The sequence below is a fragment of the Patagioenas fasciata genome, chromosome 3 (assembly GCF_037038585.1).
Source record: "Patagioenas fasciata isolate bPatFas1 chromosome 3, bPatFas1.hap1, whole genome shotgun sequence".
Classification (NCBI taxonomy): domain Eukaryota; kingdom Metazoa; phylum Chordata; class Aves; order Columbiformes; family Columbidae; genus Patagioenas; species Patagioenas fasciata.
Window position 1 is genome coordinate 79044653 of NC_092522.1, and position 25883 is coordinate 79070535.

General features: G+C 38.4%; 1 protein-coding gene across 2 annotated transcripts in view; it reads left to right on the plus strand.

The window, feature by feature from the left end:
* PDSS2 (decaprenyl diphosphate synthase subunit 2) overlaps nt 1-25883 on the plus strand; it is a 117158-nt gene that overhangs the window by 15597 nt on the left and 75678 nt on the right. Inside the window, exon 2 of one of the 2 annotated variants that reach the window (XM_071806667.1) lies at nt 7422-8425. The exons of the other annotated variant lie outside the window; for it this stretch is intronic. Within the exon in view, the coding sequence (XP_071662768.1) occupies nt 8397-8425 (29 nt within the window). The 5' untranslated portion in view covers nt 7422-8396. The remainder of the gene's footprint in view (nt 1-7421; nt 8426-25883) is intronic. 2 annotated transcript variants of the gene reach the window in all.

The following is a 25883-nucleotide window of genomic DNA, read 5'->3' on the forward strand; positions in this document are numbered from 1 at the left end:
TAAAAGGTAAGCACCATGTGTGCTCTTTTCATCACTTCAAATTGAAAACAACAGAAAGATGTAGTTCAGCAGACTAGCAGCTCCCTTTATGGACAGCAGGTCATGAACTTTATTTGTCTTGCAGTTCACGTCTGTATTGTGCACACATGGTCTGACAGCCCTTTTCCAGCATCAGTGTATACGTGTCAAAATTCAAAATATTTAGCATTTTTCATACTAATCTTCAGAGAACATATGATATGTAGAGGAATGCAACATGACTTCTTTTTAATTTGAACAGGTATGTGAATAATATACTAGAAGACCTATAGGGAAGGAGAATCTTTACTAATTAAAGCTTTGATGTAATACAGAAGTGAGGGCAGTGTCTGAACGTGTGAATGATAAAGCATTAACATATTGGAAATGTTTTTGGACAAAGGAATAGGAAGTGTTTCCTATTCTGTTGGGCCTTACAAATATTTGGTGTAATAGCTTTCTATCTTGTAGTGAAGTAACTCCAATTTTAGCTTCATGATTTGCTGAGGAATTTAGTAGTTCATCTGAAATCTTGTATTGACTGTTGTAACAATTCTTGCAGTTTGAATATCTGGAGTAGAGATACTACAACTCTGCAATCTTTTTCTTTGGCAAGGGAAGTTCTGAGGAATAGTGGGCTCTGAAAAGTTTTACTCCTGTTGCCTTAGTTATTGCATTTTGCTTCTCAGTCTTTTGGTTCAAAAGAGCTCTATTGAGGGAAAAAAAAAAGTCTGTAGCAAAATGGGAGAGAGCAGGACAAACCCTAAGAAATGTGAATCTCGTTTTCCTGGAGGATAAATGAAAGCTGTACTGAAATTGAAGAATACTGTGGATGGTGAAGTTCGTATCAGACTACTGTGTCAGAAATTATAAACCCATGTAATTAATAGAGTTCAGAAATAAATCTAATTTTTTTAAAAATTTTCCCAGTTTAGTATCAAGAACATTTGTTATGTGTAGAATAAGTACATAAGGTATATTTATTACTGCCATATTGTTATTTGAGTTTTAATTACCTCTTCTGGGAAATAATTTTTTTTAAGGTGGAAGGAAAAAAAATCTTTGCACCTACACAAAAATGACTAATACTTCTGCAAATTTTTAGATGCTTGACTTTTTAATGATTCAGGGCAAACTGCTTGCAGCTAAACAGTTCTATTAACTGAAAAAATTTTTTCTGGATCTATTGAATAGTTCTGAAAGCATGCAAGAAATCTTTTTGTTTTGGTTGGCTGCTAAGTAATGCAGTAGGGTGGTTTTAACAGGCGGCTCATTGTGTTGAGCGGAAGAAGTAGAACTGGGCAGAGAGGTCTGGGATTGTGGTTTCAGAAGCCGCTGGGTTGGTCTGGTGGCCCTTGCTGCTGAAGGGAGAGGTCGGGCTCTCCCTTCCCTGCTCCTGCCTGTGCGTCAGGTACCGCCTTGGTCTGGCCTTTCTGTGAACTGCTGCTATTTGTTAATCCAGGAAAAGAGGAAAAACAGGTGTTGTATTCGTTTTGGATTAGTTTTCTCTTGGCTGATCTGATTTACTGATGGAGGTGGTTTGGTGTGTACTCTCTTTCAATGCATGATATACAGCAGGGGTGTCAAACTTATTTTTACCCTGCGCCACATCAGCCTCGTGGTTGCCTTCAAAGGGCTGAATGTAATTTTAGGACTGCAAAAATGTAACTACTCCTACACTTAACCAGTCCTAAAATTACATTCGGCCCTTTGAAGGCAACCACGAGGCTGCTACGGGCCCCGACGAAAATGAGTTTGACACCCTTGATATATAGGTTCCTTAGCAAGGCTGCTTTGTGGAGAAGCTACTGCTGCCCTTCTTGTGTCTGCAATCTGTAAGAACACTCTTGCCCTGGTGTTTGAGGTAGCAGCTGAGCTTCTAAACTCTGAAGCACCTGATGTGGTTCCTCTGATTGTCTGCTAGTTTCTCCTTTAAACTGAAATGGAAAAAAAAAGCTTCAACAGTTCTCAGTTTCTCTCCTTGATTCCAGAATATGGATAAATGGCCTTGCATATTTTAGTTGTCCTCCTTTGCTGTTACTACAGATGGGTTTCATTTATTAATGTAGTTCTACAGACAGGCAACAAAGAGTAGTGTCATGCCATGAGTTCAGGCATGTGTATAGATTTTTCTCTGTTTACCCCTTCACTTTGGGATGCAGTTGGTAGGGAGCACAACTGTCTGCATTCCTTGTACATGTCTGGCAGTAGAAATCCTCCGTTTCATTATAATTTCATCTTAATACAGAACTCAGTGTAGGAAAGGATGTGTTTGTCTTTTGCGGGCTGTGTAGCCTTGTGAGGTGAATAGGTGTCAAATATGCTGTGAATATTTTAACAACTAGTTTTGTCTCAGCCATAAAAAGAGAAACTTACAGATGTGTTTTCCTCTTAAGGATGGCCAAGGTCATGCACAGTCACCTCTATATGTTTTCTGAAGTTTAAGTTACCTTAGGAACTAAACGCATTTCAATGCTATTTTTTAAATACCTTGTCTGAAAAATCTCGGATAAGCTGCGATAAGAACAGCTACCCTCCCAGACAGGGTAAGTGGGATGCTTAACAATCTTCCAGCTGTTTGTCAGATACTTAACTCTCTGCTGTACCATCTGTCTAGCTAAAAAAGGTGCACTGAGCAAGAAGAAAAGCATCTTTCCAATTCAGATGAGTCTACTGCATCCTGTGAGATAATCAAGTCACAGATGATTATGGGAACAGTGAATTTTAAATTTTATAGGAAAAGCTTCATAAAAGACATGAAAGATGAAGTTTGAATAAATTCAGTTTCTGGTTATCTCGAAGGAGCAACATCATACCATCCTAAGCTTAAAGTCACATTTTTGTCTGTTATGTGAATTTGTTATTTATTTCCTCTGTAAAATGTGCCATTATGTTTAAATTAATTTTATTAGCCATCCATTATTTTATATTGTCTATTATGAATGCTTTATATTTGATGAATAAATGTGGGTTTTTTCTGAAATTTCTGAAGAGATCTGATAGGTACAGCAGGAGGACAGGGTAAATTTTGTAGATGTGAAATAATCAAGTTGCTTAAAAGATGGGTTTTATAGTACAATTCAATGACCATGAAATTAATGAAGTGTAAAAGGCCTCCGATAAGAAAAATATGAAAGAAATTTCTTAGCCCCTAGTGCCATCTGCAGGGTTACCACTGCAACAGGCAGGGAATGAAGTGGAACAGAAATTTGGGTGGCAGTTTGCAGTGGCTTGTAAGAAAACAAGAAAATGTCACCTTCAAGAAAACCTGAAGAAACACGATTTCTTTGTCATGCTGAGCTTCTTAACAATGTACATGTCATTTGTTTTCTGCTTGTCAGAGGCATTAGGTTTATTGGGTGCGAAATACACCACCTCATGAGGCTTCTCCACACACTTTGTCTTCTGCTTCTGCAATAGCGGGTGACTTAACCAAGCTGCCTTTCTTTAAACTTCTGGAAAGAAATATAAATTATTTAAAATTATACTTCTACTATGAGCTGTTTTGGGGCTGACTGGCCCTTTGGCTCTGCTTCCTTTTTGAAAACTGTCTCCACAGAGAGGAGTAAGGACCCTAAATATTTTGCTAGTATTCCTTCCATTGGCGTACATGCAAAGGTGCATCTTGGAAATAATGACGTAAAACTTCAGCTCCTCTGCTACGTCTGTTTTTTGTGGTGTTAGAAAATAATTCTTTTCTGCACAGACCAGTAGGGAAGCTGAATGTAAAAACATGTGCTGACAGTAGACAAATGATATCTATATGAGAGGATATAAATAATAACCAAGAAGAATCAAAGGTGGGGTTTTGGGAGAGGGCGAGTGTAAGCTGAAACCAAATGTGGATAAGACGGCGGTGATAATGGTGATAGTATCTGGAAAATAGTTAAGCCCTATGAAGTTGCTGTTGGTTACAAGTACATACCCACAGTTCGGCATGTGGCTTCAGCAGGACGCTTGGGAGTGTTCCCATCTGCTCTGCCAGAGCTTTGCATTCACAAAGAATGTTTTCTCTTGCTCCTTGGTGATGAGGAAACTCTCCCTTGCCAGAGGCTGACCTGACCTCAATTACTCACCTATTCATCACTTTCCTCCTGCCTATTGTAATGGGATACTCCTAGGCATGAAGCCTGTGGTTCCTCAGAAGCTCCAGCTGGTTTAGGGTCATCTTGTGTGTCATCTCAGCAGCACTGGCTGCCACAAGTTGAGTCTGATCTGCCTTTCTATGTTGACATTCTGCAGAGTAGCAAGTGAAGGTGTTGGTCCTTAATCTTCAGGATGCTTGCCGGCTGGGGTTCAGTGTGTGTGAAAAGCTACAAGAGGCTGCAAGGAGAAAGCTGTGGCTACTTGCTGGGCTTTCTGGAATACTGGAGCCCTTTGGGGTGGAGATTGTATGTGGCAGAGCATTCTCTGAAACCAGTTTCTTTCCAGAGGGACTCTGTGGGACTAAGGACCTCTTCAGCCTGCATTGGGCAATTTTCTGATAGGTATTTGTTGTACACAGAAAGTCAACCATGTTTGGTTTTTTTTGAGTATTTTTGACTTGGGACGAAATTTCAGCCTGTGCGTTTACATGTTTGTCAGGAGTTTTTACTATGTCAGTGTCTGTATTTGAGCTTGTTGCTGTAGACAGCCTTTATAATGAGCATAGGGAAATTAATGTCTCAGAAAGCACAATCTGTGGCATCCTGTGTGATGTTACCAAAGTTTGTTCCATGGATTTTTTTGAGGAGCTGTGTAGGAGAGAGGTGAGTGATGCTTGCTGATAGTGTTTCAGGTCTACAGGCCTCACTACTTCAGCTGAAACTGTGGGAATCTCTAAAATTCACTTTATTTAAAGGAGTCCTTGGATCAGAGTAGGGAAGTGGATATAAGAAGGAAATATTTCTGAGATCAGAGGTCCATTGAGAACTTTGTTGCTAGAGAAGCAGAGATTGGACATATGATGGTAATTTGGGCATTCAGGGTTGGTCCTGTACTTTTGTTTTGTGAAATCCCAAATCAAGAGAGATTCTCTTAATCCCAGGAGAGCAGGGTTTTTTTCTCAGCTGGATGCACTATCAGAGAGAGAACAACAAAACTTCTACAGCAGAAGCTGGGTTAGTAAAGTGGCTTCAGTATTGAAAGAGTATATTTACTCATGAGGCTGTTCTGGTGATCTTCTCAAGCATGAAAGAAGCACTCTAGTAGGACCAGGAACAGGAAGAGGCAAAGGCCTTACCTATGTAAGGACTTTCTTTGTAAGTAAGCCTTTTCTTGGTTTTTGTTTGGTTGGGTTTTTTTTTTAAAAAAAGAAGAAAAAAAGAAAAAAGCTGTAATATAATTATGTGTGCGTGTGATTGAAAGACTATGCCTTTATGGCCTTATTAACTTAGTATTATGTTTCAGAATTGTAAGAAGTTCACAATTTCTGAACCAGTTCTTTGGTTGGACCAGACCAAAACTAAAATTCCAAAGTGAATTTTTGCTCCTACAAGCCACCAGAGGAAAGAAAGCAAATAGAAAAATGTTGTAATTACTGCTAGTGCACAGTCTTTGTCAAGATGAATGATAAACAAGCAGATTACAGGCCTTGAGTTTTCCTAGGAATGCTGTGCCATTTATTCTGTCCTTCTTTGATGGAAAACAAAATTACGAAAGGGAACATCTGATGTAGATCGGACATTATCAAAAAGCAAGGGTGTATGGAAATGGTACTGATGCTAAGTGAACAAATTATGGGAAGGTTGCCATTGGGCACTTACTCATTTTTCACATTTGAAAGGCAAGAGTCTGCTTACATGGGAGCATTTGGAACGAGATGCTGCTAAGCATCAGTCCCTTTCTTGTAACAGTAATATAATCTGCAGAATAATGCTGGCTTTCATTTTCATTTGTGTCCTTTTATTTTGATTCCATCTTGGTTTAGAATATTATTGGTGTTTAGAAAGCACGCAGGGATGAAGAAAAGCATCAAACAGCAGGTTGTAGTATGTGACATCAGTTCTGCTTCATTAAAAAGAAATTGTCCATTCAAATCTTTTAAAAGTCTAACAGAAATCAGTATTTATTTGCTGTTGCTTATTAAGAACGCAGTAGGAATCATTAACAGTTTGAGATTGGTGGAGCAGATTGGGCAGACCAGAAGATATTTAATTGTTTAAAGGGGATGCTAAAAGAAGTGTGTACTGTTCTTTAGCTGAATGTATATGTTCTCTTTCTCAATATATCTCTCTCAATAATTGATTTCCAAGGGCCTGTGGAGACGAGAATAATTCCATTAGGCAAGTTTTTGTAATGAAAACGTATGTATGTACTTTTGGTCCCAAATCTCCTCTAATTGGAATGATTTTCTTCAAAAAGAATTTGCCTATGAATGGATGTGCACCAAAAAGTGAAGGTTAGCATTAGCATGAAAGAGTAAAAGCAGATGCCAAAGTTGATCCTTGACTAGAAAGGCTTTCCTCTAAGTTTTGAGTGACGTGATTAGTCCTTTGGAATGACACGGTGGGGAAGGTTTTCAGTGCCGCCTGCAAGAGCGCAACAATGAGTTCCTGTTCACAATGAGAGCGGCGTAGTTAAATCCTCACGCGTCACGCTGAATGTCTGTCACATCGTATCAGTTATTAAGATATAAACCTACTGAGCAAACGGAAGAGCAAAACTTAAAACACTTCTCAGGGTAGTATTTTTACAGCTATTGGAAACTTTTATCTTAGCAGGGCACCAAATTTATGTTAAGGTATCTGTGAATGTTTTTCTTTCGATATCCCTTTATATGTGATAGCCTCAGAGGGTCACCGTAGAAGTTATTAGGACCAATAATTAGTTTTGTAAGTTAGCTATACATATATATTCGTGACTTGTTCTGTGCTGTACTTGGATTGCAATGAATAAAGTAACATTTAAAAAAAAAAATCCATACAGTAGGGTGCTTGTGTCCTTGCAGCTTAAGTTGTGAACATTTTGATATTTCTATTCAGAAGTTAAGAGCATAAAGGGAGATGGAAGATTTTACTGTTTAGCCCTCCTGACATAATTTCACAGAATCACAGAATGTTAGGGATTGGAAGGGACCTCAAGAGATCATCTAGTCCAATGCCCCTGCTGGAGCAGAAACACTTAAATGAGGCTACAGTACTTTGACATACACCAATTATTCTTCCTTTTCATGGCAGTGAAAGAGCCTGCCTGGACTGTGAAAACTTTGTGTTCAGGGCTTTGGTTTTATCTCCTAGCTTCTTTGAGACTTTTCTTCCCTCTTTGTATTTTCTTGTTAAAGAAAAAACTAAGTAGCTGTAACTAGCTCAGGCACCTTCTAGGTTGGTCTTTGGTTTTGTTTTTTTTTTAATTTTAACTTGATTCCTGGCTGCAGGAATCCTGCTGGTAGTGAAAATCCTGACACTGAATTATTTTTTTTCTAGTGTAGGGCCGCTCTCCTGACACAAAACTTTCACTCAGCCCAAGAGAGAAGCACCAGCCGATAAAAGTGGAAGATTGCTCTGTGTCTGGGAGTCAAGAAAAGCCCTGTATGGATTCCCCACTCAGATGGAAATTAAAGCAGTCACATTTACTTTCTCTAGAGCCCTCCAAGAAACCCTGTACCTTGGAGTTGTGGCCTGATGGGATGGTGTTTTGCTGCCTTTTTGATCCCTGAGATACAAAAAATGTGTGGACAGGCTGGAGAGGGTCCAGAAAAGGGCCACAAAGATGATCGAAGGACTGGGAAGCTGCCATGTGCGGAAAGGCTGAGAGAGAGAACTGGACTTGTTCAGCCTTGAGAAAAGAAGGCTTAAGGGGGACCTCATCACCATCTTCCAGTACTTAAAAAGTGGCTACAAAGAAGATGGAGACTCCCTTTTTACAAGGAGTCATATGGAAAAGATGAGGGGCACAAGTTACTTTTGGGGAGATTCGGATTGGACACAAAAGGGAAAATTTTCAAAATGAGAACAATTAACCATTGCAATAATCTCCCCAGGGAAGTGGTGGATTCCCCAACACTGGACATTTTTAAGATTCAGCTGGACAGGGTGCTGGGCCATTTGTCTAGACGGTGCTTTTGGCGAGAAAGGTTGGACCAGATGATCCCTGTGGTCCCTTCCCACTTCATATTCTATGATGAGTCTATGATTCCATCTGAAGTCAAGTGCCTTTTGGAGAGGAGGAATCAATTCTGTTAGGACACGTTTTAATCTGTTTCATCACTTTTTGTTTGGTTGGTTTGGTTTTTTTTGTGCAACATCTTTTGAAAAGGAGAAAGTGAGGAGCTCTGACTGGGAGCAGAGGAGAGATTGCTGGTTGTGGACTATTGTGCTTGGAAACTCCAAAGACATCTATGGATCCATATAGATTAAAACACTTATAAAATGGACATTTGGATCTAGGAGAGTTCAAGGATGTTTTTATGGGAAAACTTCTGTTCTATGTAAGTAACTGATTATTTCCAAGCTTTCATGAAATTAATTTGGGTGTTCATTTGGGTATAAGTTGTACAAATACTTCACTGTAAATGATAATCTACACTTACAGAAGCGGTGTAAGTTTTCTATCCCATTTAACAAACAAAAATATCCTGCATGAGGAGAGGTTGATAAATGTTAAACAGAGACCCTCAGTGGCCCTTATAGTGAAAATTCTGTAAATTCTCTCAATGCTTTTATCATGTATTTAGCTGCACAACAGTGTCTTTTTTCATGGCACCACAAAAGCAAAATCACCTGCTAAATTTTCAGGATCTGTCTTTTCTATTGCCGGTGGTAGCATACTGTAATTGTACATTATCTCACCACATGTGATTGAGTCTTAAACCCAGAATTGTTTATAATGGATGTGCAGTCAGGTTGCTGCTCATAAAATGAGCTGTGAACACTGAATAATGTGCATTCACCTAGCCCAAAGCAAATGCAAAATAATGCAATGTAACTTGACCTTTCCTCATTGCAGGTTAGCCCCAGTCTAATTATTTTGGCTTTGCCTCAGGCTAAAAGTGGACAGGAATCACAGCTTGGCTGAGTAGTAACTTTTTAACTCTTAGTAACTTACTTTCGTGTTGACATCCTATGCTACCAGGGAGGAGGGAAAGAATTGGGGGTAGAACAAAGGAGGGCAGACCTAAGGTGCGTGTACCAGCAGCCATAAGAACTAGATAGAATCTTAACTAAAGTTCAGGCCCAGTCTACTAGGTGGTGTGCTTTGTATGGAGTCTTCAGTAATTTACAGTCCAAACAGCTCTAAAACCAATCCCCAAAATGAAAAGGGATTACCAGATTTGTATCAGAAACACTGTTGTTTTTTTTTTTTTTCCTTTTTGACGTGGGGAAAGGAAGGTGAATTGTAAATATACAGTGTCGAAATTTATATAAATGTCTGAAGAGCAGTTTTTGTTTGGCTTTGCAATATTGGAGGATCTACATCTTAAGTATCACAAGTTTAAACTTACATATTTTTTTTAACAGTTATGAAAGTAGTTTCATTTCATAAATCTGTTGTCTTTACTGACTCCAAATGAGGCTGCTGGGGTGGGGAAAGTCAATCGTCTCCTATGCTCCAGGTTTAAAGTTAAAACTTGATATGTCTTGTTCTAGAAAGATGCTTGTTTTTTGTCCTGTAATTTGCTCTGTAAATTAATAATTTTGGTACTTTGCTCTGAAAATATCCTAGACAGAGTTAACAAAGTAAGCTCTTGATCATGTGCTGAGGTAGCTGTTACGGCAAAGCACTATCAGAACTTTCCCTTTCAAAATGCCACTAGGAGCTTTTTTCTTTTCTGAATCATAAGTGTTTTCATTGCTGTGTGTTCCGCAGTGAGATCTTGGTCATCACAGCTTGAGATAGCTTTTACTATCAAGTCACTTCCAGAAGTTCATTGAAATTTTTGAAGGTCACATTTGTGCCACTATAGCTGAAAACCAGGAATTTCACTGCCTCATTGCAATTAATGTGTAAGGTCATGAAACAGAGAAATGCACAACTACATTCCAAAATTGCAAAGTGCCGTATAACTCAGCATGAAATTCTGTTTCACAAGCTATCAAAAAATTCACTGTGTAAAGCTTAAAAACCCACACTTACAAATATCTTAGTTAAGCTAGTGATGGTATGTGCCAGGTATTCTCAATGTGTTTATGCCTTTATTTTGAGCGTGGTTCAAAATCTCCAACACATCAATCTAGTTTTTGTAGCTAGAAATAAAGATACCAAATAAGCAGCTTCCAAATGGGAATAAACTTATGCCACAGCTTTTCACGTAGCCATAGCAAAATGAGAACTGAGGTAGGGAAGTCTTGACTGATGAATTGGCCTTCAAAACTATGTTAGCAAGTTTGCCATGAATTATTTGAAAATGCTGGGCATATGAGACTTTTCATAACATGATATGGATGATTTAATGCCATGCTTCTCATGCATGCAGCTGCTACAGGATCCCTGGGGAATTGTTGAAAAGATTCAGAAAAACATTCTAGCTTTATTTTTAAGAAAGAGTGATCTTTTTTTCTTATGAAGATTATGGCCTGTATCCATGTTATCCTGTTTCTTGACTTTGCTTTGACGAAATAGTTTTGGTCTGGAAAATGACCAGTTTTACCCTGAAGAAAAACGTTTCTGTAAAACCGTAGGAAAAAGGGTGAAGTCTGAATTATGGTACACTTGCAGTTTTGTTGCATTTTTTCCTTTTACCTCAAAAACCTGCTTTCTGTTTTCATCTGGAACAGCTTTACTTGAAAGTGTTTTCAACATGTCTTCAGACTTAGGATCTATAGCTGAAGAAAAAACAGCCCATTCATTGATACTTTCAGTAATAATTTTGAGCCAAATTCTGCTCATCCCTTTTGATGTCAGGAAAAGTTTCTGTTGTACTTTGCAATGGACATAGCAATGTACAGTATCTCTGGTAATACACAATATTTTGCTGTTGGCCTAGGAGACAGAAGGATCAGCCTGTTGATCACTTAAATGAAAAACTAACCTATTCACAACCCCCACTCCCTATGTAAAACTAACACACTAGATCGTGTGCGTGTTTTGCTGGTGGTGGATTTTTTGTGTGTTTAGTGTGTGGTGTTTTGTGGTTTGGTTTTTGTTTGTTTTTTAAACAGGAACCTACTTAGCAATGGTGCTTTTTCTACACACGGCAATTGACTGGCATGACTATAGCACAAGAAGATATTCTGGAATGAGTAGTTTAAAGACCTGCAGAGGTGATCCTCAGGCAGCATCTTGTGAACAACATCTTGCTGATGTGATTCTTTGTACACCTGCAAAAGAAAAGTCAAAACTGATGCTGCTACTGCTGCATGAACATGGAGGGCAGGTTACTGTGATAATGATTTGCAGGCCAGCTTGCTGAACATTTTCTGTGGGTCAGCAAATGTTTCATATCGCTGCTCTCTAGCTATTTGTGATAAACTTAATCCTTCAATTTGCTCTGTTTTCCTGTAAGAGAAAACAGTTGTAATCTTTTCGATTGATGCTTGGTGATGCTCAGGATGTGGTATGTAGCTTCCTACATTTAACTGAATTTATCCTTTCTGCATATGTTCTAGTATAAGAAACCCTGATGAATGGTGGAGTCTGTGAATAGAGTTTAAGCCTCTTGAGAACGAAAGCAAGGAAAGCCAGGGAACATCAGCTGGGCCCTCTGGTAATGGATGTTTTGGTCTCCCGCTGAAAGAAATCTATTTGCCTGACTCCTTGAACAGTGCAATAGATCATCTCATCCCACATGTCACCAGTGGTGCTCAAGGACACACTTAACTGCTGCCCAATCTCTAAAATTTTAATTATTTTGCACAGAAATGAGGTTGCTGGTCACTGACCTGCGGTAGCATGTAACATTAGCCAGCACAGTTGGATAGTCATAACCCTTGGGTATAGATGAGGACACATTTCTAGAGGCATTCAAAATTATTAAATGGCTACGAAATCATGAGAGAGCTCAGTACTTATAGTGCCTGTATCTGTCCACAACTTTGTGAAGGATTATTCAGCTTGCCTGTGGTGGTATGGTGGGAGTGAGTGACCCAGCGCAGTGGTGGCTCTGATCCTCTTTCTTCAGCAGAACCCAGCACAAGGACTTAAAAGCAGATATACCTATGCAGTGGGCACTCCAAGGATAGCTTCTCAGCTCTTCCAGAATAGTGTGCTGCTTGGAGAGATACGTGAAAATAGAAACCAAGTATTGTTAGTTGAAGTGTTCTTGCTCTGGGACTTCAATTCCAAGGGAGATTTAGGGAAAATTTGGAGTTCTGTTGTTCCTAGATAATAGCCAAAACCTTTCTTGGAAGATTCTTCTGCTGAAAGAATATTAATAACCATCATCTTTCACTAACCTTAATACCAAGGGGGAAAACCTGCCTTTAAATCAGTTGAAATGGAGGCATATTAATTGGAAAAGGAAAATAAAGCTTTTATCAAGATAAGTTTTACCCTAAATTGTAACAGATGCGAGAAACCAAATGTACTCAAATATGGATTTTCTGTTGATTTCATGTGAGAGGTACAAGAAGTAGCAGTGGACCTTAGTCATATCCCAGGGTTACTGAAACAGAAGAATGCTATTTTAAGAATTAATTAACATTTTTGCCTTTTACTCCTGCAGTGTGTGATGTGTTTTTTTTCTCTTCCCCCTTACATACTTGATGGAATAATTTTGACTGTAAAGCTTAACTGGCATCATACAGTTTGGCACGGCTGCCACCTTTTCCAAGACAAGATAGGAGATTGCCTCTTCAGTGCTGCTTCCGCAGCCAACCTCCTCCTCCATTCCCAGCTTGTGCAGGAATGGGCTGTTCCTGGAGAAGGAGTTGGTGATTGTCAATCCGCCTACGCGCAAACTCTGCCAAAGAAGAGCAGCTTCAATGACTGCTGTGACCTGTGGTAGAGCCACCAGCCTGGCTCCGTCTTTTCTTTTGGCTTTCCTTTCAGTCCTGTCCCCACTCCTTGGGCTATAAGAGCAAGGACAGGAGCTTTGGCATGTGTGGCAGCAGCTCCCACGGTGAGGAGGCGCAAGTTTAATAACAGCACGGTGTAGGTGAAAAAAAGGGAGGTTGGGAGCCAGCCCTGCTGCAGGTTGCGCTAGAGAAAGGTCTGTGAGGGAGTAGCCCGCAGCTCTTGTCCAGCCACAGAAATTGCCAAGATTGTGTTTTACAAGGGCCTCCAAAAAGTCTCTGTAGCCTAGATTAAGAAGTTGTTAACCTTAAACCGCATTGTATTCTTTCTTAGGGATTGAGGGCAGTGGTGATGGAAAACTATTCTAACTTCTAAAATAATAGTAATCATAAGAAGGACACTGAAGTACTAGAGATAGTTCAGAGAAGGGCAGTAAAGCTGGTGAAGGGCCTGGAGCACAAGTCTGAGGAAGATTGGCTGAGGGAACTGGGGTGGTTCGGCCTGGAGAAAAGGAGGCTGAGGGGAGACCTTATCACTGTCTACAACTACCTGAAAGGAGGTTGGAGCATGGAGGGTGTTGGTCTCTTCTCCCAAGTAGCAAGTGATAGGACAAGAGGAAATGGCCTCAAGTTGCACCAGGGGAAGTTTAGATTAGATATTAGGAAAAAAATTCTTCACGAAAAGGGTTGTCAGGCACTGGAACAGGCTGCCCAGGGAAGTGGTGAAGTCACCATCCCTGGAGGTGTTTAAAAGGTGTTTAGATGAGGTCCTTAGGGACATGGTTTAGTGCTAGAGTTAGATTAGGTTATGGTTGGACTCAATGATCCCAAGGGTCTTTTGCAACTGATATGATTCTATGATTCCAATTTTTAAAAAATCAATCAGACATTTAGTCACATTCCCCAAAACAACACCTTCTTGGTATCAGTGGCAATACTACCTTGTACTACACAGCAGACATATACATGCCATTGTGTGTACAATGCTGCATTAGTTATGATTCTTTTATTAGGTGTAGATTGTGTTGGGAGAGATCTAATTTGAGTTACTGCGTGCCTCACTACATATTGTTTACAGGCACAGTATCCTGGTGATGTCTAGCCAAATAAGTCGTTCTTCTCCCTTCCCCTCTATGTTGCCCTTCAAGAAAACTCTGCAAAAAATTTTTGTTGAACAAAGAGAGTAAACAGTAAGATGCACAGCTGGACCTTCAATATTCAGGAAATGCTGATGTTGTGTTTGTAGTCTTGTATATATTATTGGAATAGTCGTGGTACCCTCTTAAATGAAAGTAAAATGCAACAGATATTTTTTTGTGTTCTTTTTAGCTGCAATCTAATAGTAGGATTTGCGGTGATGAGGAATGATTCATACAGACGCAGAGACACGCAGACACAGAGTTCTTGTTAGCAGCGAGAGCAGAGCCAGGCTGAACTGAGCTGACTTTTATTAACAGTTCTCAATTTATAGGTTTACAGATACAGGCCTGGACCAAGAGGTTAGACAGGATGTTTTTTTAAAAAAATGTTATCCCAAAACACACCACACTCATGTTGTGACTTTTTTCAGTCACGTTCCCATGTGTATCTTGTGGGCGGCATTCTAACCCACTCATTCGCACACCCAGGCCAAACATTCACACATCATAGATATGGGGGCGGTTTTCCAACCCGAGATATCATTCTCACTGACCTGGGTTATCACTCCTTACACTCATAAAAACATACCTCTGTATAACCTGTGCAAGGCCCTTTAGCTGGAACCACACATCCTGCTGTTCCCACAGGATTGTAGCAGATCCCCAAGAATAGGAGAGTGTACCAGAAGCATCAAGTCCCTGCTATCCGAAATAAGAGCTTGTTTCCTTCTATTAGTGGTACTTTATCCTTTAGTTAAATCAGTCCTGCAAAGAAGTACAATCATGCAAGCTTCATCATTCTGTTAGAGCTACAGGATACAGCTACTCTCTCTGCAAAATTGGAAGGAAATACAAGGTTAACAAGGGAGTATTTGTTCCCATCTTTGTTCATCTCATACATTACACTGAAGACTTCCCTCAAAAGAGAGATAATTCTAAGAGACTCTCAGAAGAACTTGAATTGCAGAGTCTTAAAACTGGGAAGTTAGTATTCACTGCAATCCATTTTTCACATGAAATTGATGGAAGATCATGACTCGAAGAATTACAGTCCCAATACAAGTTCTCATGCATTAGCACACTGTGTATTTACTACAATGGTTTTAATAGGAGAATGCATTGCAAGAATAAAACTCTATTCTGAGTGCTTATGTTTATGACCACTATAATATTTGAATATAACAAGCATAATCTATATAGATATAAAAGTACTGCATAATTTCTGTATGATGAAAAAAAGGAAATTATTTGAAAATAAAGACTTTATGGTGTTTTATAAATTATTGACTTGAAATAGTTTAAGTCACCAGGGTCTGACATTTCAATAACTTTGGATATACCTGGAATTACAGATCATTTATTTTACTTGTCATTTATCCCAGCTAACTTAGATTTTTCTGCTTAATGCACTGTCTCAAATGCTTCTTTTTTTCAGAGCTAAATTGAAGTGTTACAAATTCCCAAGTCTTTGTGGATTATGAAGATATGTTTGGTAAATTTGATGCAGCATCATTGACTGACAAAAAAGAATTTAGATGTTCCATGGTTAGGTGTTACCTTCTATAAATCCTATTGTACACTTCTTATATTATTTTATAGAAATAATGCTTTAAAATTTTGTGTTTGAATTCTGCAAGCTTAATAGGCCTGGTAAGACTGGAACAGGGGTACTACAAGACTATTGTCACACATGGTAGTAACAACTTGGTAGTAAGTTAAAGATAGTGGGTATTTGGCTTATCTTAATGAGGAGTCTTTGAAAGAGGAATTGTTCTAATGCATGAATCTGCACTGGAACCCTGGTCAAGGACAGTATATTCTAATAAATTTAATGTTAATGCTAGCAGATGAAAGACACCAAGAATTAGCATGTCTGTCCTCCCTTTTATTGCCTGGAAGAAACATTTACATTAAATCATGACATTGTCATTCATGTCTCTAGATGGCATTAGCAATGTCCTCTGCCACAGTCACCAAATTTCTGTCTGATACGAAAACTGAATACACTGTTTTTATTCTTTTATCACAGTGGGCTCCATGGAGTCCATTCTAAAAAGGTCAATAAGAGGAGCTAATTAAACTTTACTTGTTGAGAGTTTGCACCAGGATTGACATTTTCTATATACAGCCTATTAACATTTACAAGTTCTTATTTTTAGACTTCTACCTGATCTATAGCATTCAGATACACCCTTGACAGTTGAATTATCATTTTCAGTCATTAAATCTAGAGAACAAGAATCTAATTAAAGACTACAAGCTTTGATCTGATCTCAAGTTCTGCTCAGTAAATATATAGTAAGTAGTAGTACTGTTGTCGCTGAATTTAGTTAGCATGCACAGTTCTAGATCCTGCCATGGTGTTAAAGTGCCCTCTGAAGTCACTCTGTTTTCGAAGCAGTTATGTTAGTACGTGAAGAAAGATTTCTCATGAATGGGTGTTTCTATATGTGTTAATATTTGCAGTGGTTGGAGAATGTGAGATAATTTTGCTTATGCTTTATTTTTGCTCTGAGTAAGTTAATTAAACCATGTGGTCTTGTCCATGAGATAAGCTGTCAGTAATTTGACGTTATTCTCTGTCCAAGATGGGCAAAACTTAGGTTCTCTCCAAAGATGTTATTGTTGGGAATTGTACTGCTTATTGATTAGCGTCGTTGTGACACTATTGTTCTATTTTGTAACGCTAGTCAGTAGAACCGTGTTTCTGTAGAGAGGACAGTGGTCTTCCAAAAACATGCAAATACCACAGTGGACCTGAAGAATCTTGTTTGATTTTTGTCTGCTTCATTGTCTTGCTTCAGTCCTGAAAGAAAAGGAACCCTCACTCATAACTAATTTCAAAGTTTGGGGGTTTTTTTTGGTGTGTTTGTTGTTGGTTTTGGTGGGGTTTTGTTGTTGTGGTTGGTTTTTTTGCTTGCTTGCTACTAAGAGCCTGCCCTTCTCCAGTTTATAGTGTGGTGAAAGTATTCTAAGTTGGGGAGCTGGTTGAAGCTGGGGGGTGCACTGAGGGCACTGCCTGGTCCCTGGTCTGCTGACACACCAAAGCTCTTGCAAGTTTGCTTTTGGAGTGGAGCACATTTGGAGTAAGCATCTTTGCAAAGAACTGGTTTTGCTCTTTGAGTTTTTAAAAGTTAGGAAAGTTAAAGAGGATAGTGAGCATAAAGTCTAAAAGAAAGTTTGCTGTAGTGTTCTTAGTCTATAATTAAAGTTGCACTTCAGTACCTTTTAGTGTTTCAGGAGCTGAACTGAAAGCTTGCCCAGAAGTTTGGACAAAAAAGTCAGGCTAGCCTCGATATGTATCGATGGCCTTTTAAAATCACTGGCTTTTGCAAATTTATCTGAAGAATTATCCAGGTTATAAAAATCAGTGTGTGTGTTTTGGGGCTTTTTTTTTTTTTTGTCCTTCTGAGAGACTGAATGATTTTTGTGGCAGGAGGTGGTGGATTCACAATTGTCTTTCCACATAAAGCACCCCTCCTGAGGCTTGGCTATCAAGCAACAATATAAATAGGCAGGAGTGCATGTAAAGACTTATTTTTGGGAATTATGTCTTGCCTCTGGGTCAGACTGTTCATTGTCTCTGGAGGTTTTTGTACAGTTTCTACTTTTTTTCCAATAAAATGTTTTCAGTTTCCTCACAGCAGGGTTGCATGTCTGCAGAAATTTGTCATGAGAGGGAAGACCGTTATGATTTTTATTTATTTCTTGAGGAATGAGTGGCCACAATAGAATAATAAAGCATAGAAATAGATACTGTTTCTTAGAGAAGAATCCAGTTTCTTAATTTTCTGCCTTTTCTGATCACTGACACCTCACCACAGAACACTAATAGCATTTCATTTTAGAAACCTCAGGATCCACTGTGGCCGGCCTCATTGGCAGAAAGGAGACATCTGAGCACAAACACAGAGGCACCAGAAAGTTCTAGCATTCTAGCTCGCAACCTCGTAGTCTGATGAAGAGAGAAAATGACGTATCTGGAATTATTTTGGAATGGCATCTAGCAATGTTAAACACAGTATTTGCCAACTGGTAAAAGCATAGTTGATAGGCAAAGAAAATTGTTGAGAATGCTGTGTATTATAATTGTAGTGGTACTGTTTGTGGTTTTTTTGTTTTTGTTTTTTGTTTTTTTTTTTTTTTTTTAAAAAAAAAAAGCTTTGATATGTAATTCCAGTGACATGCTGCTTCTTAGATATCTGTACATTTTTCATTTACATTTTGACATTTAAATTTACATCGTTTTATGATCCTGTAATTTTACAGCTCATCTTATATATGCTTTTTTCAATGGCAAATTGAAATCACAGATGAAGTGTGCTTAACTTGAGTAAAGAAGAAAAAAATGTTTAGTGGGATGGGGAAAAAAGAGTTGTAGCACACAAACATATTCCTTGGCTGCAAGCTTGTATGTGCAAATTAGACTCACTTATGAGAACGACCTTTTTCTTTTTCTTGTTCTAACAAATCCCAAGGGAAGTGCATATGGTTCCTCAAAGTATTAAAATGTATCCTGCTGCTGGAATGGTAGGGAGCACAGTTTGTAATACTCAAGAACTGCCAGCGAGCTGCAGTAAAAATATAACTGGACTATTGGATTTTTGGTGAAAGTTTAGCAAGTTTGCTAGAAGTACTTTGACTGTCATCCAAAGTTAAGTTCTGACCTACAAATCTAAGATAATATAGGAGGGAAAAAAATGTTCTTCGTTTACCTCTTTTTGTCATCCTCTACCTCTTAATTTTTAAAAAATATGTTATTTTGGTAAGTCATGTATCTTAGAAGTGTTTTCTGCTGAAGTATTTGCCCTAATGTTTGTCTTCTAAAAGAGACTTAATAATTACACATCTATGCATTAGAGACAATAAACAGCACTGTTGTGTGCGATGTAGTGTTAAGAAAATTTTATTTGAATGCAGTGTTGTTTTGACCAAAGACAGCCAAATAGAAGAGTAGAACAAGCAAGCATTCATCATAAATTTAAACCCTTGAGCATGCAATCTTAATGTTTTTTTCTCAAACTGAAATTGCATAGGGACTATTTAATTCATCATATCAAGCTTAAGCTCCTCAATTAATGGAGTGATTTTAAGTGTAAGTAACAGAAAGTGGCCATTTCTAAAACCTTACAGAATGATATAGAAATTGAAGTGAGAGTTTAAAGGCTCTCCAGCTGTGCCGAGGTGGTAGCTCTCTCTTCTAATTCATTCAGATTTACTGACGGGAATGTTTGTAGTTGCATGTCACTGGCAGAGCGTAGTTAGCGTCACTGGGGTGATTAATCAAGTCACCGCACACCAGGCAATGTGTATATTGGATTTTGTCTTCTCCACTGACCCACATGAGCTAAGTATGGTCAGACATAGTTGGTGTTTAGCAGCAGTAACAGCTGGAGAGCTGGTGGAGGGAAAACCAACCTTTTCAGGTAACTTATCTACATGTCAGCACTCTGCTAATGTTGAGTAAGTATCATTTGGGAAAAACTGTTTCATGGAAGCACATAAATTTGGGGTGAAAGTTTAAAAAGATCCCGAAGTCTGAGATTTGATTTTTGTACAACCTTTTGTGCAGACATTTTTTCTTCATAACTTTTTCTGTAGCGCTGCCAATTCCGTGCAATGGGTTTACTAGAGCATTTTTGATTTTTCAGAAGGTGGTGATGATTTGTCTGAACCACTTTGTTTTTTTTTCTTAAAGTCTTCCTTTAACTTTTTGAGTGTATTGCTAGAGGTAATCCTGAAATAGTATCCGTATTTCATTCCAGAGTTGGCTTATATAACAAAGAAAAACAAAAAAGCTAGAATGATGGAATACTGGAAATCATTGTCCCTTTTTTTTCCCCCCTCATAATTGTATTTGCTAAATTTATTGGTTTTTTTCCTGAAATGTCAGTACACTTGAGAGAATAAAAAGCCTGGGAGTTGTCATAGTTTTCAGTGAGTTATATCTTTACATGTGTTCCTTTTGCCATTGACAATAGTAACAGTTTGCTTTTGGTTTAACTAAAGAATATTTGAAATAAATGTAGAATTACTTTCAGAAGCATTTGACATAGTTTGTCAGTAGGTGTTGTTGGTTTGGATAATATTACATTGTATAGCTGCAAGCAGCATTTTGTTGATTTTTTTTTCATTTTAGACAAATTATTTTTTAATTTTTTTAGTAAAGAAGTTTAGATATTCTTATTGCAGTGTTGAATTGCGATTTATGTGGATGAAAGTATAAAGCAGAAACATTCTTTCAGGTCTTTAAAGAAGAAATAGATTTTCTTCAAAATGAGCTGGACTTTCTGAAGCAACTTGCGTTCACATTTTTCATGTAACACAAATTCTATCATAATTTGTCAAAGATTAAGCTACTCCTGAAAATGCCAATCCTATTCTGAGTTTTACAAGTCATGTAAAAAACATTAGTTATCTGCCTGCATGTCACAGCCAAACGTTTCTCTCTCCTCATTCCCACTCTACTTTGTCTCAGCAAAGGTTTAATATCAGTGCTGTATTTCTTTATCAGAGCCTGGCATTTAATTTTTATTTGCCTTTCTATCTCTTGGAGGCAGGATCAGATCAGTGACTTGAATTTCCTTCCCTATGAGTCTTAATTCTGGGATAGTTTTGCTTCTGGCAGCTTCACTTCACTTTGAGTTTGTGTCAGTTTTCTCTAGGCACTGGACCTTGGAAAAATCTTTATTTTCAGATTGCCTGAAGAAAATTCCTCTATTTTCATCTCTCCTGTTACGTTGTTTGCCTTGGAAATTTTTCGAAGGTTGCTCGACTTGTACAGTGAATAAGAGTTTTCCTTGTGCGTAGGCACCTGAAGTGGCAGATACGCTTCCTTCAAGCAAATTGACAAGTCTGGCATGTCATTCATTTTTCATCTTTCTTTTCATTCTTGCTTCTACTCCAAGAATGACATTTTTAGTAAGATGCCCTCCTTTTTGGCAGTTCTGGAGTGGCTCTTTTTCCCCCTCTGTTAGCAGTGCTGCTTTTCACTTGTTTGCCGTGCAGTCGAGGTCGCTCTGGTGGGGAGGAATGACGTTCCTGCTCCACATTCCGGCGTTGCTGCTTCTTGCCAGGTTTTTCTCGTGGACTCCAGTAATTCCTACAGACTTTGTTCCCGAACTTTACCCTCCAGACTCTGGCACTGGGCAGTCCAGGAAAACTGAGGTGATCAGTACCACCAACACCTTTCCTGAATAACTGTATAACTTTAGTACAGAAACTCCATCTCTTCTTTGTGCTGGTGTTCTGTTTTGAAATTGTGGTCCATCTTTTTGAATTATGTCAGTAAATAAAGCAGTCGGTGTGAGGGCTGGGTTGTCTTATGTTACGTGTGAAACCTAGGATCCTTTTGAATTATATACAAAACACGTGTTTGCCTTTTGCTGCCTACCCTGTTCCGAATTTGGTGGTGCTCTGTATATTCGCCAAACTGACGCTCAGGCTTTTCACACAATGCTTGTTCTGGTTTGCCATCCCTTTTAAAAGGGCTCTGTTAAATTGAAATCTTATTTATGTGGAGTGCTAGTTAAAGGATTTACCCCCACCTGTCTGGTTCCAGCTATCTTTGTAGCTTTAGATGCAATTTCTGCTTGTTCTTAAAGGTTTTTTCTTGTGCAAAAAGAGAGGCCATACTTACTGTAGTCCTGTTAATATTAGATTTCAAATAATTTCTTCTCTTAGTCTCTGTCAAGTGTAGAAATTTTAGATATTTTTCAAAAATAATCCTTAAAACATTTAGATGAAAATAAATAGGTAAGCCATAGATGGTGAAATAGAGGATGAAAGAAAAGGCTTATACTTTAATTCAAGTGTCCTCCTGTTTAGGATCATTTTAGCGATTCACTCTGAAACTCCTATTCCCATGCAGTTTGACATAGATACTCGTCCCCGGTTTGTATCATTCACAGACTCGCCAAGAGCGCACTCTCTTCTGTCATCCAGACCATTAATGAAGACATTGAATAGTATTAGCCCCAGTTTCAACCTCTAGGATACACCACTAATCACTGACCTACAGCTGATCACAACCCTTTGAACCCAGCTGTTCAGCTGGTTTCCAATCCACCTCATTGTTCACTTGCTCATACTTCATCTATTTATCTATGAGGGTGTTGGGGGAGACAGTGTTGAAAGTGCTGCTGAAGTTGAGACACACAACATCTGCTGCTCTCCCCTCGTTCACTGAACTAGTTTTCTCACTGTAGAAGGCAGTTGGGTTTGTCAGGTGTGATTTTTTTTCCCTTCATAATCCATGCCGACTACTGCTAATCATGATCTTGTCCCTCATGTGTTTTTAAAATTGTTCCCAGGGTTACTTGCTCCATTACCTTCCCAGGGATTGGGTCTGACCATCCTGTAGTTTCCCAGCTTCTTCCTTACCTTTCTTGAGGGTAAGAGTGACACTTGCTTTCTTCTTGTCCTTGGGAATGTTCCCTGATTACCATGACTTTTTAAAGATTGTGATGTGACATGTCAGTAATATTGGGTAGGTTTTTCAGCACTTGCAGCTGCATCTCGTTGACCTGTGTACATCTGGTTTGTTTGAATGTTCCCTAACATCATGGTACTCTACCTGATATTGATCAAATTCATATATCAAATGTAGAGATTAACACTGGATTGATGTTATGGTGGAGCTAAATCACCTGCAGCATGGAAAAGGTGGGTTTTGGTGTAGCCAACAGGTGAACAACGGTATCTTAAAATGACAAAAACTGTGTTGAGATTGCTGGAATGTTGGTCACAACACTTGGCAGTAGCTTGATCCTTGAAGGCACGGACAACAACAGGGACTTCTTGTCATCTGAATGTGTATGTACTTCTGAATGGGCTTGTGCAACCAAACTGAGCTAGGAATTCTATGCTAAATACTGTTAGGTATCTAGAGTTTAAGCACTGTTGGAAACTGTTGGGTTTTGGCAGAACGGACCCCACCGTTATAATATACTTGTATATCATTTGCTTGGTATCAAACCGATAAATATAAAGCTAGCAACAACAACAAAAAGTGTGTGATTACCAGCTGAACTTGTCACTTAATGCAGTCCCATTTGATGTGCAGGAAGTCTTCTTGCCCTTACCCTAGCACATTTCTGGCTGCTCTGTGCATATTGAATGCTTGTTATGCTCTTAATCTTTGCCAAACATATCCACATCCTCAGTAGTTCACATTTTTCCAAAATGTGTTATTGGTTATTTTATGAAGTTGAGTGGCTTTTGAGAGCTCTGGGTTGTGTGGGAAGTCTTTTGAATCTCAAGCTTATTAGTGGTACCTGCTGTGATATTGGTAGCAGATTGCATAGGAGCAGACCTGGAATTTTGTATTTGAGGTAAAGTAAAGATAACTTTTTAGCTATTGCATTTGTCCTTGAGATGCTGTAGTTTAGGGAAAAAACACCAGATTCTCAAATTCTCTATTGTTTATTTTTGTTAACGATTTTGTGGGAATTTTATGTGCCAGCACTGATTGAAATGGCATGAATTTCAGTGAGAGTTGGATCAGAATTATTGATGTTTTTAATAGTTCGGTAATAAAGTAATTTATAATCTGAACACAGATGATACTTTGATCTAAAATGTGTAATTTGGACTCCTGACATGCAGTCAGTAAACCTGATGGGAGTTCTGCTTCTGTCTTGCTGCTACTCTTTTTTTTTTTTTCTGATTTATGACATGAAATGTATTAAACAGCTAACTCACTGGAGGAATAGACTGGATGCAATGGCAAAAATCCATATTAGCTTGCACTGTTTGTAGTTAGTGCTTCAGACTTTTCCAGGGAGGTACCAAATTAAATTATCTTGATACTTCCAGCCATCAATTAAATAAGAACACTTGTACGTGATGTGCCATAGCTACAACTGAGAGATTAAAATGCAGAGATTTTTTTTTTCTCAATTTTACAAATCACCTGCAAGAATAATCTCACTTTATTATGACATAATGAAGTTGAGTTTGCAGTTTGCTATATCTTCTATGAATAATTCCAAGTGCAATACAACAAAAACTTAATTCTAAAGCACGCTTTAATACCAGTGGGTGTAAATATAGTCACATTTCTATTTCCTATTTGAATTCATTACTTTAATCCCTGTCAGATTCATATTTGTGGTAGTAATGTACCCTGCATGGCAAGTGCTGAGAAAACATTTATAAAAAGCTTTGCCAGAGAAATCTGACTATATAGACTACAGTGTCTTTACTGTTGAGAATCTTCATGTGTTTATGAAAAAAAAGCTACTAGTTAAGCAAGTCTGATTTGTAGATTTTGTTGCTCAAATACCCAAGTTACTTAATAACTGTAATACATGAGATAGAGTAGTACAGCAGTTCTATTGATATGTTGGCAAAGAAGCAAACATGACCGGTCTTTACCATCTGTTTATAATGCTATATAAAGAAGACCTTACTGGTTGCCATAGAAACCAGCATTTCCAAAACCACAAGTGCTTGCTTAAAATCTCAAGCCTTCCTAAAGTCTTGTCTTTTCTGAGGGAAAAATAATTGAAAATCTTGAAAGTTTTGCAGTGATTTTTTTTCCCCTCCTAACAATTGCTTTGCTAATAAACGCTTTCAGTATTTTTGCGCTGTATCTTCTTTCATGACTTTGTAAATTTCAAGTGGTAACTTAATGAGCTTATTTCACGCTTAGCAATGATCCAGGAAAAGGGGGCAGATATTATTTGGGTTTCATGTTCATCCTTGTAAAGGAGATTTTCTGTTTAGATCAACAAGCCTGATTGTGATATTGACACAGCGGAGTGAGAACTATGATACTTGGGTGGAGGTCACATTGAAAATACCTCTTACCTGAGAAAGGCCAGATTCATCTTAAATATCAGTCAGTCACCTGGGTCTCATTGAAAAAGGACTCTCTAGAATCAGCAATCTAGAGAAAAACATCAAATGAAGATAGTACTTGTACAAGTTATAGACTAGGTTTGTCTGTACTCTCCACTATTGGCTTAAAATTGGTTTGTTGGGTTTTGGATTTTGTGTGGTTTGGTTTTTTGCTTTGTTTGTTTGTTTGTGTGGTTTGGTTTTTGTTGTGTGTGTGGTTTGTTTGTTTGTTTTTACTTGAAATAAACCATTGAAAAGCCCTCAGAGTATAGTGTTTAGAAGTATATACATTTGTCGTAGTATCTGTGAATATTTATATTTCTTCCTATTTGTGACACTATGTACGTATCACTGCCTTGCATTCTGTTCTAGTTATCCACTGTGTTTAAGGTCTGTTTTTTCCCCCACCAGTTTACACAAGGCTTCTGCTGTGTATAGCCACTTAACTCTAGTAGGTAGTGACACATGTAGAGGTGCTGCATTTGAACTGATGGTGCTGGTTGGTTTTCAACCACTTAGAACTGTTTCTATTTCTTTCTGTTTAAAAGGAAGATTTGTATTTATGGGACTTTGGGTGTGTATTGGGCTTAAACTACTTAAAGTGAGAACAATCCATTGAAGTACAAAATTTGGAACCTCTTTTTCGCCACTAGTAAGGAGCCTTCAGTGTTTCTAAGGAATAAATATTTATGATCAATTCATCTGAACAATGCTGAAGATCAGTTAGGTTGTTATTTAGAAATATTGTTGAGTACAGAAGGTTAAAAAGAGCTTCCTAGATCATTCAGTAATGACAACACATATCCTAACATTTTTGCCTTTTTATGTTTTCATCCATTTGTAAAACTTGCTGTGAGCATTTTCAGAGAGAGATAATGGCCAGGAGTTGACCTATTTCATTGTTGCATTTCCCTGGTACAGTTTATTTAATGCAAAATACATTTTTATGACAGGCTTTACAATTACAATATTGCTGAAATGACACTGGACCTCCAGAGGTGTCTGAATTCATTAG